The 14003-nt window shown below is 43.4% G+C and overlaps 1 protein-coding gene across 7 annotated transcripts in view; it reads left to right on the top strand.

Annotated features, from left to right (window-relative positions):
• Positions 1-317: 317 nt before the first annotated feature.
• The window catches only part of LOC139424530 (ADAM metallopeptidase domain 15), a 36140-nt gene continuing 22454 nt past the window's right edge, over positions 318-14003 (top strand). For 3 of the 7 annotated variants that reach the window (XM_071176479.1, XM_071176470.1, XM_071176460.1), the window contains exons 1-8: positions 627-1097; positions 5536-5639; positions 10651-10727; positions 10980-11058; positions 11210-11286; positions 12363-12570; positions 12726-12791; positions 12943-13014. In XM_071176479.1, the coding sequence (XP_071032580.1) occupies positions 833-1097; positions 5536-5639; positions 10651-10727; positions 10980-11058; positions 11210-11286; positions 12363-12570; positions 12726-12791; positions 12943-13014 (948 nt within the window). In that variant the 5' untranslated portion in view covers positions 627-832. Of the gene's footprint in view, positions 1098-5535; positions 5640-10650; positions 10728-10979; positions 11059-11209; positions 11287-12362; positions 12571-12725; positions 12792-12942; positions 13015-14003 lie in introns of all 7 variants that reach the window. The other 4 variants (XM_071176497.1, XM_071176488.1, XM_071176507.1 and 1 more) reach the window with 4 other exon arrangements.

Genomic DNA, 14003 nt, shown 5'->3' with positions numbered 1-14003 from the left:
TTGCAGTTGTTATTTAGCAATGCTGACAATTGACAAAACTGTAGATCCAGCTAATTCTTTGGGATGTTCAGACAATAGGATGACTTGATATTATCAGATTAAATAGCCTGTCTGTGTGTAAGGTAAACAATTGCATAATTTAGTCACACTTAATTACCTTAAAAATGCAGGACTTTATACATCGATTTAGTAATTTTAGAATTCGCTATATAGAAATGTTGTAAGGTTAGAATAGGCGGCTGTCTAGAATGTGACCGCAGAAAGATTCAGGCAGTAAAGAGTTAAAGCACAAGAGAAAATCCCGCCCTGTTCGGGGGTTGAAATGCGATTACACCATCGCTGTAATACACGCACTCAGTCTTGTGCCCGAATGTCTTGCATGTGCGAAGCAGTCTGTCTTTCGGGAATTAAGATATTCTGAATAGTACTTTGGGGTTTTAACGAGATCACAGTGGGCTCATCTCCGCTACGGAATGGACATATGTTGTAGTAGCTCTGTGTGTGAAGGTAACGGTACTGGAAATATTACCCTGCGATAACGGCAGCCAGAGGCTACGGACAGCGAGCTGGGCTTGGTTAGAGGTTGGTTACAGGACTTTATGGTGTGGGCTAATGGCGCAGGTGAATGAAGCCTCTTGAAATAAAGTTACGCGTTCGATTGACTGGCACAAGCAACACTTCTGCTCTGCATTTGTGGATACTATCATGGACTTTCGCTTGACATTTGCCCCTGTAGGCAAATTGAGGTAGCCGTATAGTTGCCTCCAACAGAACCTGTGACCTTTCTCCGTTTTTGAATGCCTTGTTTTACACCTTTTACGTGGATTAGTTGATGGACACGAGCCAATGTCACTGCGCAACAATGTTTCCGTCTAGAGCTCTGGTAACGTTGGTACTACTCGAGACTGTTACATTTCGAGGTACTCAATCAAATACGTTACCTAGTAACCGTTTAGGATTGCTGCTCGATGCCGATTTGCAGGAATATCTGCTGGCGGAAAGTCATATGAACTCAAATAAGACAGAGATGGAGAAGCCACAAGAGAAGCTGTCTCCTTTGAACGCAACAACTGTATCGTCCCACTCCTCACTTACAAGTAGGTATTTGTAGTAACCCTAGTTTAGCCTAGGCAACTTCAAAGGAGCTGTCATTAAAATGTAATTTCAGTCCTTGCCTGGGCACTCTCAAATTCACCCAAAATGACATTACATTTTAGGCCTATCCTACAGTCAGTTAACCCTCTATACTGGAGCCTAGCATACATGCTAATTACAATTCATATTTATCTGATACCTTTACTTTCTAAACACTTACAATAATACGTTTCTAGTAAATTCGGGTGTAGGCCGGACTTGGAACATGGCCCAGTGACTGTCAAGCCCAACATCCAGCGACCTGGTGAATAGGTAAAGACCTTTTCACTTAATTGTTTAGATATTGGCTTGACAGTCGCTGGACAGCATTCTGTCCCAGTTGGGGCAAATTCTCAAATATGTTGGAGGTGGTTTATGGTAGAAAAATAAACATTACATTCTCTGGCAACAGCTCTGGTGGACATTCCTGCAGTCAGCATGCCAATTGCAAGCTCCCTCAACTTGAGACATCTGTTGCATTGTGTTGTGTGACAAACCTGCACATTTTAGAGTGACCTTTTATTGTCCCCCAGCACAAGGTGCACCTGTGTAACGATCATGCTGTTTAATCGGCCAAAGACCTCCTGCGGGGATGGGCGCAGGGGTAAAAAATGTATACAGTGGGGAGAACAAGTATTTGATAACCTGCAAAATCGGTAGTGTTTCCTACTTAAAGCATGTAGAGAGAGGTCTGTAATTTTTATCATAGGTACACTTCAACTGTGAGAGACAGAATCTAAAACAAAAATCCAGGAAATCACATTGAATGATTTAAGTAATTAATTTGCATTTTATTGCATGACATAAGTATTTGATACATCAGAAAAGCATAACTTAATATTTGGTACAGAAACCTTTGTTTGCAATTAGAGATCATACGTTTCCTGTAGTTCTTGACCAGGTTTGCACACACTGCAGCAGGGATTTTGGCCCACTCCTCCATAAAGACCTTCTCCAGATCCTTGGGGTTTCGAGACTGTCGCTGGGCCAAACGGACTTTCAGCTCCCTGCAAAGATTTTTCTATTGGGTTCAGGTTTGGAGACTGGCTAGGCCATTCCAGGACCTTGAGATGCTTCTTACGGAGCCACTCCTTAGTTGCCCTGGCTGTGTGTTTCGGGTCGTTGTCATGCTGGAAGACCCAGCCACAACCCATCTTCAATGCTCTTACTGAGGGAAGGAGGTTGTTGGCCAAGATCTCGCGTTACATGGCCCCATCCATCCTCCCCTCAATACGGTGCAGTCGTCCTGTCCCCTTTTCAGAAAAGCAGCCCCAAAGAATGATGTTTCCACCTCCATGCTTCACGGTTGGGATGGGTGTGCAAACCTGGTCAAGAACTACAGGAAACGTATGATCTCTGTAATTGCAAACAAAGGTTTCTGAAGATTCCGTCTCTCACAGTTGAAGTGTACCTATGATAAAAAATTACAGACCTCTACATGCTTTGTAAGTAGGAAAACCTGCAAAATCGGCAGTGTATCAAATACTTGTTCTCCCCACTGCATATATATATTTATTATAACATAAATATAGGACAAAACACACATCATGACGAGAGACAACACAACACTACATAAAGAGAGACCTAAGACAACAACATAGCAAGGCAGCAACACATGACAACACCGCATGGTAGCAACACAACATGACAACAACATGGTAGCAAAACAACATGTTACAAACATTATTGGGCACAGACAACAGCACAAAGGGCAAGAAAATAGAGACAACAATACATCACACAAAGCAGCCACAACTGTCAGTAAGTGTCCATGATTGAGTCTTTGAAAGAAGAGATTGAGATAAAACTGTCCAGTTTGAATGTTTGTTGCAGCTTGTTCCAGTCGCTAGCTGCAGCGAACTGAAAAGAGAGCGAACTTTAGCCTGCAGCTTTGAAATGTGCTGAGAGAAGGACAGTCAGTGTACCATCTAGTCATACTCCCAAGTACTTGTATGAGGTGACTACCTCAAGCTCTAAACTCTCAGAGGTAGTAATCACACCTGTGAGAAGATTCTTCTTACCAAACCACATTACCTTTGTTTTTAAGGTGTTCAGATCAAGGTTATGGGTAGAGAAAGCTTGTTGGACACTAAGAAATCTTTGTTGTAGAGCATTTAACACAAAATCTGGAGAGGGGCCAGCTGAGTATAGGACTTTATCATATCTTGTCAAAGGAGAAATGCTCACTAACAAGGATGTAAACAAATTTGTGCACAACATTTGAGAGAAATAAGCTTTTTGTACATATGGAAAATGTCTGCAGTCTTTTATTTCAGCTCATGAAAACATGTTGTGTTTATATTTTTGTTCAGTGTATAGTTGAAGTTTACATACACTTAGGCTGGAGTCATTAAAACTTGTTTTTCAACCACACAAATGTCTTGTTAACAAACTACAGTTTGGGCAAGTCTGTTAGGACATCTACTTTGTGCAAGACAAGTAATTTTTCAAACAATTGTTTACAGACAGATTATTTCATTTATATTTCACTCTCACAATTCCAGTGGGTCAGATGTTTACATACATTAAGTTGACTGTGTCTTTAAACAACTTGGAAAATTCCAGAAAATTATGTCATGGCTTTAGAAGCTTCTGATATGCTAATTGACATAATTTGAGTCAGTTGGAGGTGTACCTGTGGATGTATTTCAAGGCCTACCTTCAAACTCAGTTCCTCTGTGCTTGACATCAGGTGAAAATCAAAAGAAATCAGCCAAGACCTCAAACAAAATTGTAGACCTCCACAAGTCTGGTTCATCCTTGGGAGCAATTTCCAAATGCCTGAAGGTACCACGTTCATCTGTACAAACAATAGTACGCAAGTATCAACACCATGGGACCACGCAGCCGTCATACCGCTCAGGCAGGAAACGCTTTCTGTCTCCTAGAGATGAACGTACTTTGGTGCGAAAAGTGCAAATCAATCGTGGAACAACAGAAAAGGACCTTGTGAAGATGCTGGAGGACACAGGTACAAAAGTATCTGTATCCACAGTAAAACGAGTCCTATATCGACATAACCTGAAAGGCCGCTCAGCAAGGAGGTACTTTTTGGGGAAATATCCTCTGGTCTGATGAAACAAAAATATAACTGTTTGGCCATAATGGCCATCGTTATGTTTGGAGGAAAAAGGGGGATGCTTGCAAGCCGAAGAACACCATCCCAACCGTGAAGCACGGGGTGGCAGCATCATGTTGTGAGGGTGCTTTGCTGAAGGAGGGACTGGTGCACTTCACAAAATAGATGGCATCATGAGGAAAGAAAATTATGTGGATATATTGAAGCAACATCTCAAGACATCAGTCAGGAAGTTAAAGTTTGGTCGCAAATGGGTCTTCCAAATGGACAAGGACCTAAAGCATACTTCCAAAATTGTGGCAAAATGGCTTAAGGACAACAAAGTCAAGGTATTGGAGTGGCCATCACAAAACCCTGATCTCAGTTACACCAGCTCTGCCAGGAGGAAGGGGCCAAAATTCACCCAACTTATTGTGGGAAACTTGTGGACGGCTACCCAAAACATTTGACCAAAGTTAAACAATTTCAAGGCAATGCTACCAAATACTAACTGAGTGTATGTAAACTTCTGAGCCACTGGGAATGTGATTACTAGGATTAAATTACTAGGATTAAATGTCAGGAATTGTGAAAAACTGAGTTTAAATGTATTTGGCTAAGGTGTACGCAAACTTCCGACTTCAACTGTACATAGGTAGGCTATTGTAAAATGGGCACTGGGAGGTGGTCTGCTGCTTGTTAGTCCTCAAGACACCTGCCAGCCAGCCAGCCAGCCATCTATAACTAGCCTAATACAGGCTCTGGACAACAGTTGTACTAGGAACGGACAGGGGACACAGAGCCTCTTGTACTGAAGTTAATGCAGCTGTGTCTGTTTTATGTGTGTGTGAAGAAAGGAGTCAGAAGATATGCCTGCTAAGAAACAGAGAGCATGAGCTGTTATAAGCACATCTGGCATCACTGATTGGTTTGTGCAATTAGCTTGAACTGTACATGCTTAGTTAAGATTGTGATGCTGAGCTTTTTTTCCTGGCATATTGAAACCATTTAATGAAAATTGTAGGTTTCCTGCATTTCCTACCCTAAGCCTGTATACCACATTAGTTTTTCCTTACGACTAAGGGATATCCATCTGGGATATGGCTGACTTTATCTTAGCATTAGCATTGCCCCATGGGGAAGCGGGTTCACTGACTACTAGGGCTGGGTAATTGGTTGCCATTAGCTGAGAATTTAGATTTTAGGGTCACTACTAGCATTAACAAAATAGTTTCTCCATCCACTGATGTTATAGTATCAAAGTGATTTATTCATCTGAGTATAGCGCCTCAAGGGACATAATACAATATTTTCCTATGAATCCCATCTCTCCCTGTCCCCAGGTCCAGAGCACCACCATGGTAGTAGGCACGGCAAGCCACTGGAGAGGACCAGGCCCTTTGTGGTAGTGGACGGACACAACAGAAGTCTGAGTGAGGCCTTGCAGGTGAGACTACAGACATCAAGAGAATGTGTGTGTGAGAGTATCGTTCTACACAGGGCCATACACATACATACTATTACTCTGGTCCTACTTCCATTACCTGCTTTCTATTTCCATGCTTACATGTTACCATTCTTCATTCAGTGATCCCAGAGCACTTTTATAAAGTGGCCTTTATTTTTTAGATGGTGTCAGAGGTTAATAACCATTCTATTTTTACAGGTCCCATAAGAACTCCTAATTTTAAACTGCAGTTTTATATCTCAAACTAACATCAAACCCACACCTGGTTATTCCAATTCCAATGTGCGGCTCACATTTATTTTCTATTCGAAGGTCGTCAGTGTTATAATGTTCTCCTCTCTGGGTGGAGTGAGTGATATGGGGGAATTCTTCAGGATATGATTTCAGACCTCCTGTCAGCTGCACAGGAAGTGTCTGTCCTCTTAAAGTGCCCCAGTCCCCCCCACCTTCTTCAGATCATAGTTTTTATTCAGGAAGCTCCCTGTAAAATATGTCAAGGCGCCTACTTCCTTCCTCTGTTATATTAGCACAAAAAAGGAAGCCAGACAGCAGACCCCCCCCCCCCCCCCCTCGCGCACACACACACACACACACACACACACACACACACACACAGTGGAAAGTAGAGAATAAGAGCATGACAGGGCTACATTTTTGCACATCACTTTTTAAGCCAGCTACTGGATCGGAGTGTTGACTTTCAAAAGGTTGAACCCCATTGTCTCCATCAGGCACCTAGATGTTTGTTTTCTGGTTTCAAAACCAACCAGGGCACTGCACTGTCATACAAATAACAGTTGAGTGGGCCTCATTGGCTAAGACTCAGCGGAGAGTCACTCCTAATTCTTACATTATTGTGCGGTTTATCCTCTGAATCACTGCATTCATTGATGAATGAGTAGCCGTTTCTCACTTGTCATGAGATTACTGCACCCACAACCTACTGCTCATACTGACGAACATAACACCAGTGATTCACATACTCACTCAAAATACATGCAACGTGTAACCATGGAAACCGGGATCTGTTTTTAGATTGTTTGTCAGAAATGAGAGTACGAGTTCCTTTTTGATGAAATGCGTGTAACTCCCAGCCCAATTAGGATCTCAGATGAATTATACGTGAGTGAGATATTAAAGAAGAAAACATGCCAGTCACCACAGTGTTAGTTTCATTTCTTATGGTGGAGCAGGCGACTTGTTTCCTCTTGGGAGAGGCACTTGACTTGGCCTGAATAGCTTCTGTCAACGTTGAACCATGAATAGATCTACTTTGTCAAACAAACAAACTTTCAGACTGTTGCCACATTGATGTTGGAAATAAATGTTTTAAGAAGAAAATACAGACATGTTATTATTAGCCTCCACACCAACTTGGTTATGAATGGATTTGTGACACCACACACACACAAAGCTCTGATGTGTAAGGCGTGCAGCAGGGAGCTTCACCTTAATACAGCTTAAGGAGGGGACCTAATTCAGAGCACGATCGCTCTGTGTTGACAGTGAGCATTTCTGCCACCCCAACCCTTTACCCTACCATTAAGACAGCCGTGTGTGTGTGAGGGGGGCATTATTGTCTTACACCCAAAGCATGGTAAGACTGATTCTTTACGTAAGGGGGGGGGGGGGGGAGGGGCTCTTATCTACTTAAGAAAGTGTCTGTAGGGAAAGTGTTTCACTAGGGTGTGTGGTGTATTGAACTGGGTAAAGAATGGTCTTGAGTTCATCCCCAACCGGGGTCGTGTTTATATAACCAGATCATTCATTATACCCCAAAAGTAATTCAAATCACTGAGTACTTCTCTAAGCCCAAGTGAAGGTAATGCAAGTAGGCAGGCTACTAGTTAAATGGGAATTAATCACCTGTTTCCTATTGGTGAGGTTAGTTCTGGATATCCATGCACAGCAGTAAAGAAACAATCAGAGGCAGACATGAGTTTCAGTGAAGTGGTTTTCACTCTTGCCTTCATACCAGCATCTGTTGAACATTTATAAACCAGGACGTGTTGACGATCTGGTTCATTGATATTAATCAGTTGAGTTGAATGCGACACTCCTCTACCTCATGTTGCCCATTGTACATTAATTTACTTTGCTGTTATTGTAATGCAAAGGGGTACACAAGTCATGAACTAACCCAGAGATTTCCCTCAGATAGTGGACAGGCACACTCCATTCACATGTCCAGACTTGATCCATAAACAGGATCCAGGGCTGCTCTGGGTCAGACTAAATAACAGAGAAGCACAACAGGGACTGAGGAAGACCGACATCCCAGGAGCTGACTGATTGTATTTCCCTCCCTCGCACTCGTCTGTTGAGCTGAAAGAGTTGGAGAGGAATCACGACTCGCCCCGTCCCTCCCTTCCTCCGTTACACCCCCTCCGCCCCTTTTCCCCTCTCCTCCTCCCTGGTTTATTTCTTCTGCTCTGGGTCACAAGCAGCTCTGGGTCTGAATGGACCCCACCCAGCATTCATGTGGCGGTGAGCTCATCTTGTTACTAGCAGCAGGTCACGGCCTGGGATACTTACCTCACTGAAGGAGAGGGGGGAAATAAGAGGAGGAGAGGGTGAAGGTAGAGAGTGGGGGAAGGAGAGGTAATGGCAGCAGAGATGGAGTGGACATGGTTGTCGATAGGATAAAGAATGACAGAGGTGAGAGAGGTGAAAGTGAAATGCCAGTGAGAGTGAAACGAGAGACCAGTTGCGAGAGTGAGGTAAAGATTCAGAAGGAGGAAGAGGAGGGAGAGAAGAGGCGGTAGAGACAAGAAAAGAGATGTAAGAGAAATTGTAATGCTCAAAGAAGAGGGAAAGGGTGAGAAAGGAGAAGTGAGGCAATGACAAACAAAGTGTGGAGAGGGTGGGTGTTTCTTGGCTGAGCTCCAGATATTTGGGTGTGATCCTCCACTAGAGCCCTGAACAGATGTAGCTCTGCTCTGCTCTGCTCTGGAAGGAGCCCTGTTTCTACTCTGACCTCTCACCCCAAAACCACAATCCAAGGCAGCTTGCCAAAAGATGCAGATGTTTGAGAGAGTGTGTACATGTGCTGTATGTCTTCCTATCTCTTTCTCTCCCTATCGCTTTCTCACCCTTAATCTTTATTCTCTTTGGACGCATAACTGACATTAGTGTCGTTTGTTTTTTGCCTTGTAGTTTTTAGCCAGATCTCCACCATTGTGCCTAGAGTCTTTGTTGGTTACCCATTGGACTCTTGCCCTGGCGGTACAAAAACACAGGTCCACCCAACATAACTCAGTCACACTCTCCTTACATACTGTGGTGAATGACCTCACCGAAGCCCTCTGATTATAACAAAGACTATAGAAACTAGAAATAGACCAGAGTTATATTTTCATTCAAATGTATTGGAAATCCCCCTCAATTATCATCATCTACTTCTGGGATTCTTCTTGGATTATGATATTCTTGGATGTGGAACCAGTTATATTTTGTACATATCCAATGACTTGGTTCCAGTGTGAATAGTTATGTTATTACTAATAGCCTCTTAGAGCCTATGGTACAGGGACACAGTTGTATGTGTCATATGAACCATGATGTTGTTAAAGTATTTCTGGGACTGTGGACAGTAGAATACTTCTGAGTGAATTGGGTGTAAGTTGTTCTTGGACTTGGGTACCCGGCAATGACATTATCCAGCATGGTTTTCGCCGGTCCACAGAGGATTTAGACTCTCTGGTTACTCATAGTCACTAACCGTTACTTGGAACTGAACAGACCTCTCTGGCATACTGTCACCACCATTACCTTACTGCCTGTACTCCTAGTTCTAGTCCCATTTCCAAGCCTGATCCCCTGCCAATTCCTGTCAGTTAGCTGGAGAGGAGGAAGCAGCACTCTGCGGTGGGGAAGGAGGGAAGCGCCAACAGGAAGGGTTTCACTTACTCACTGTCTTCATAGGTGGAGCCGTTAAATGCGCTAGAAAATGACTGAATGGCAGGAAGAGAGATGGTGTTTGTTCCCGCTGGGGGGGAATGACTGTAATGAGATGGAAGCGCATGGGGAAATGGACATGAAAAGAGGGAGAGGATGTAATTTACCCACCGCCGCCTCTGCATTTGGTGAGAGAAATGTGCAGCAGGCAAATTAAGTCCATTTATAGCCTGGTCCTTAGTGCCTATGAGGGGTAACCCTGGCTGACAGTCTGATTCAGCTCATTTGGGCTCTAGTATTGTGCTTAGGTGCCAGTGCCAATCAAGGACTGGGTGCAGCACGCATTTAGAGACTGGGTCTATTTTAGAGAGCATGCAGGTGTAAGCGTTGAAAGGTAGTGCTCAGGGGGGGCTGCAGCCATAGACAAAGTATAACTTTAATCGCACCATCTCATTTCATGTCCGCTGACTGGTTTGATGGGATTAGTATTGATTGGCTGAAGGGATTCAAAGTATATAGTATTATCCAATTTGAGCGTTGCGTAATAATGGAACTTTAGTGCGGAGAAAGGATGAGCGCTCCATAGCTGTCTACATCTGAAATGTTGTTCATCAGCCTCTAAAGGATATAGGTCATTGTGTACATAACATGCTCTTTATGAACTATGCAGGACTTCCTAAGCCTCAATCCTTTAACCGTCGCAGGGTTAATAAGAAAGACCACATGGTGGTACTGGATATTACTGCTGTTTCACTAAGGAGATTGCCCCTTTGTCCCGTTTGCCACTTCAAGCTGCTCTTGGCGGCATTCGCTCATTAAGACACTCATCACGTGCTAATCATGAGTACGCCATGTTGAAACATTGAGTGATTACAACAACAACAACAGCAAACAAAGTAATTGCTGGAAAGATTTTGTTGGACAATGAGTTAATTTGGTCACACAAGGTCCTTGTTCCCCTTTAGCACAACAGTTGTTAGGGGGAAGTGTCCAACTGAATCTTCGTATTAGACTTAGTTCAATTATCCACTGACTTATGAGGATCAAAATCACAGTACACATTACCAGGTGTATGTTTCTTCTCCTTTCACAGAACGGTCACCCAGACAAGCTACAGTGTGGTCTTCAAATTGGAGGCAGCATCTATCTTTTGGACCTGGAGAAAAACCAGTAAATAAGTTCACTAACAAAAGATACTCCATTTTAAAATATCAGAAGACTAAAATATATGTAATTATAAGCTTTAGCTATCTGAATGGGGAGTAGTGATGCAGAAATGCCCCAACCTTTGCCATCGTTGAGTTAAATCCCTTTATGAAACTATGAAGTCTTATCATCAACAATAAAACGTTCGGACTTCAGACAAATCTTCAGAGGAAGTAGTCTGGATGAATGTACAGTAACCCTGTCCTCTCCCTGCAGTGATCTCCTGCCCAAGCCCCCCAATGTCTTCTACTACCTCCCTAATGGCACTGGGGTTTCTTTAGAGGAGAGCACAGTGGTAAGTAACGTGTTGTAAATGTTCTGATTTGTTCTAGGTAGAATTGTTAAAGGGGTTGATATGAAAACGGCAAGTTAGTTCATATGAGCGTGGATAATAATGTCGTCCTTATATTATGTTGACTCCTCTCTCCCTGGTTGTTATCTCCTAGACTCACTGCTACTACCACGGCTCAGTGAGGGGCTTCCCACAGTCCAGGGTGGCTCTCAGTACCTGCTCTGGACTCAGGTAATAATATCAACTCTCTGTCAAAACTACAGGATGGTATGCGGCCTGTCAAAATTAGGATCATTTCCCCTCTGTCACTATCCAAAGGAATGTACATTTTCACAGGAACTTCACAAGCAAGGCAACAGCATGCAAACAATGTTCCGTGTAGATGTACCCAGTCAACATTCTTGATTTGAGAATGGTGTCCATGGAAGAGAGATCATACAAATTCATACTATGTAGTCATGCCTTTTAGGCTCTATTTCTTAATGGAAAACCTAACGGCTCAATAGGTTTCCCCCCCATTACCTTATGACCATAAGCATATAAAATCAAATCAAATGTATTTATATAGCCCTTCGTACATCAGCTGATATCTCAAAGTGGTGTACAGAAACCCAGCCTAAAACCCCAAACAGCAAGCAATGCAGGTGTAGAAGCACGGTGGCTAGGATATACATTTCATTATCTGTTCATGCATTTAAAACCAGTAAAGTAATATAAACAGGGGTCAGCCTTATCCCACTTAATCACCCTCCTCAGTTACTCCCTTTGTGGTGCACTATATGGTGAACCTATTATTATAAAGGGGAAGTCTTTACTAAGGGCACTTCATCTTTGCCTGCAGTACGAACAACGTCATGGTTATGTGAGCGTCACGGTTATGTGAGTGGGGCGGAATGATCGACCGTGAGGTGGCTTTAATCCAATTCAGATTAATCAGAAAGAACTCTGACCTCCTCAAGCATACTAATCACCCGATTTGAGAGAGCGCCAGTTTTAATCTGGGGTCCCTTCCGCTGACTTGGATACTTTAGGGATATCCAAATGAACTTGGTGGAAATCCATGGAAAATCCTCTTGACCTTTATTTCGAGTTGGAGTTATTTAGAGCTCTTACTCACGTGGGAAGACCGTGTGGCCATATACTCGGTTTAGGGTCATGTTTATGTAGAAAGGGTCATCTGGTTGCTAGCAGAGCCTTGAACAATGTCCTCACCTGAAGTAACTGTATTTACTTTGAACTTGGGCAACATTTTTTGTCCCTGTTGACTCCCTGTTGAGTGAGTCCCTGTTTATTCCCCTCTCCCTCAGGGGTGTGGTGGCTATCAACTCCACCTTGAGCTTTGAGCTGCAGCCAGAGGAAGACCATGAGGAGGGGGCAGAGGAGAGTGGAGGGGAGGAGGAGGGGATGCACCTGCTTTACTCCACCAGACCTCTGGAGAGGGGTAGTGTTGGGGGCTGTGGGGTGTCTCATACACCTGTACCCCCCATCCACATCCCACCACAAGTCCCACACAGGGTGAGAGGGTCTGGAAGCACAATCAAATGTTTATCTAGGGATTGGAACTACTAATGTTTTTGCCACTGCTGAAAATACCATACTGACTTCCCTGAATTGTCGACAACATACATTGGCCCGAATGTCTTTTGTTTACACTTTGCTTTTTTTTGCAGAGTAAGAGGGACATTCTCTCAGAGACCAAGTACATAGAGCTTGTGCTTGTAGCTGATCACGAAGAGGTAATGTACGATAAGGTTAATGTACGACAATGCCCCTTAGTGTAAGCAAGGCACTGACATAGCTGCACTCTGAAGAGACCCCAGTACATTTTGACCAATCCCATCATGTTCTGTCTTTATTGTCCTAATCAATAACGGTTCTTTTTTACAGTACCTTAACTACCAGAAAATCAACAAGACTATCATCTATCGAATGCTGGATGTGGCCAACCAAGTAGACTGGGTATGTAACCTAATATTAAAGTGGTCTCCCCTTCACCTCATTTAACACCTGATTTACTTAACAAAAGCCACATCTCAATAAGTGGTCCAGGTAATTCGTGACATGGCACAAGTGGGGGGGGGGCTTACTTTTTCTGTCATCTACTGCTTCTCTATTGTTCCTCAAGCAAGCGGGAAGCTGACGATATCACGTATTCCCAACAGACCAGCTCCTTGAATGCCCTACTCCTTGAAGTTTGCAGGTGTCTAAAAAACATTTATTTTGCTAAAAACACATTTTTCACCCTTTAGTGTGTGTACTTTACTGTATTTATAATTGATATTGCTTTTCAAAAGTAAAATAAATCGCTGGAGGATGTCTAAGTATTAACCATATACACCCAGTTTATTAGGTACAGCATCCCGTTCATGAAAATGGTTCGCTCCTACAGACAGTGTGTCACGTGGCTTGCTGTATATAGCATGCAGACTGGCATCAAGACATTCAGTTACTGTTCGATTGAATGTTAAAATGGGCAAAACGAGTGACCTAAGCGTCTGAGCGTGGTATGATTGTCGGTGCCAGGCGCGCTGGATCCAGTATCTCAGAAACGGCTGGCCTCCTCTGCTTTTCACGCACGACAGTGTGTAAGATTTACAGAGAATAGTGCGACAAACAAAAAAACATCCAGTCAGCGGCAGTCAACAGCTCGATGAGCAGTCAAAGGAGAAGGACAAGAACCGTGCAAGCAAACAGGCAGGCCACAAACAGGCAAATAATGGCTCGGGATTGCATCTCACACACAACTCGTCAGTCTTTTTTATGGATGTGCTATTACAGCAGACGACCGGGTTCCACTCCTATCAGCCAAAATCAAGAAGAAGTCTCCAGTGGGCACGCTATCACCAACACTGGACAATTGAGGAGTGGAAAAACATTGCCTGGTCCAACTTAACCCGGTTCCTGTTGTGTCATGCTGATGGCAGAGTCAATATTTGGCGTAGGCAGCA

This window comes from Oncorhynchus clarkii, chromosome 2 (assembly GCF_045791955.1).
Source record: "Oncorhynchus clarkii lewisi isolate Uvic-CL-2024 chromosome 2, UVic_Ocla_1.0, whole genome shotgun sequence".
NCBI lineage: Eukaryota > Metazoa > Chordata > Actinopteri > Salmoniformes > Salmonidae > Oncorhynchus > Oncorhynchus clarkii.
The sequence above is the reverse complement of the archived record's forward strand: the minus strand, read 5'-3'. Positions and strand labels throughout refer to the sequence as shown.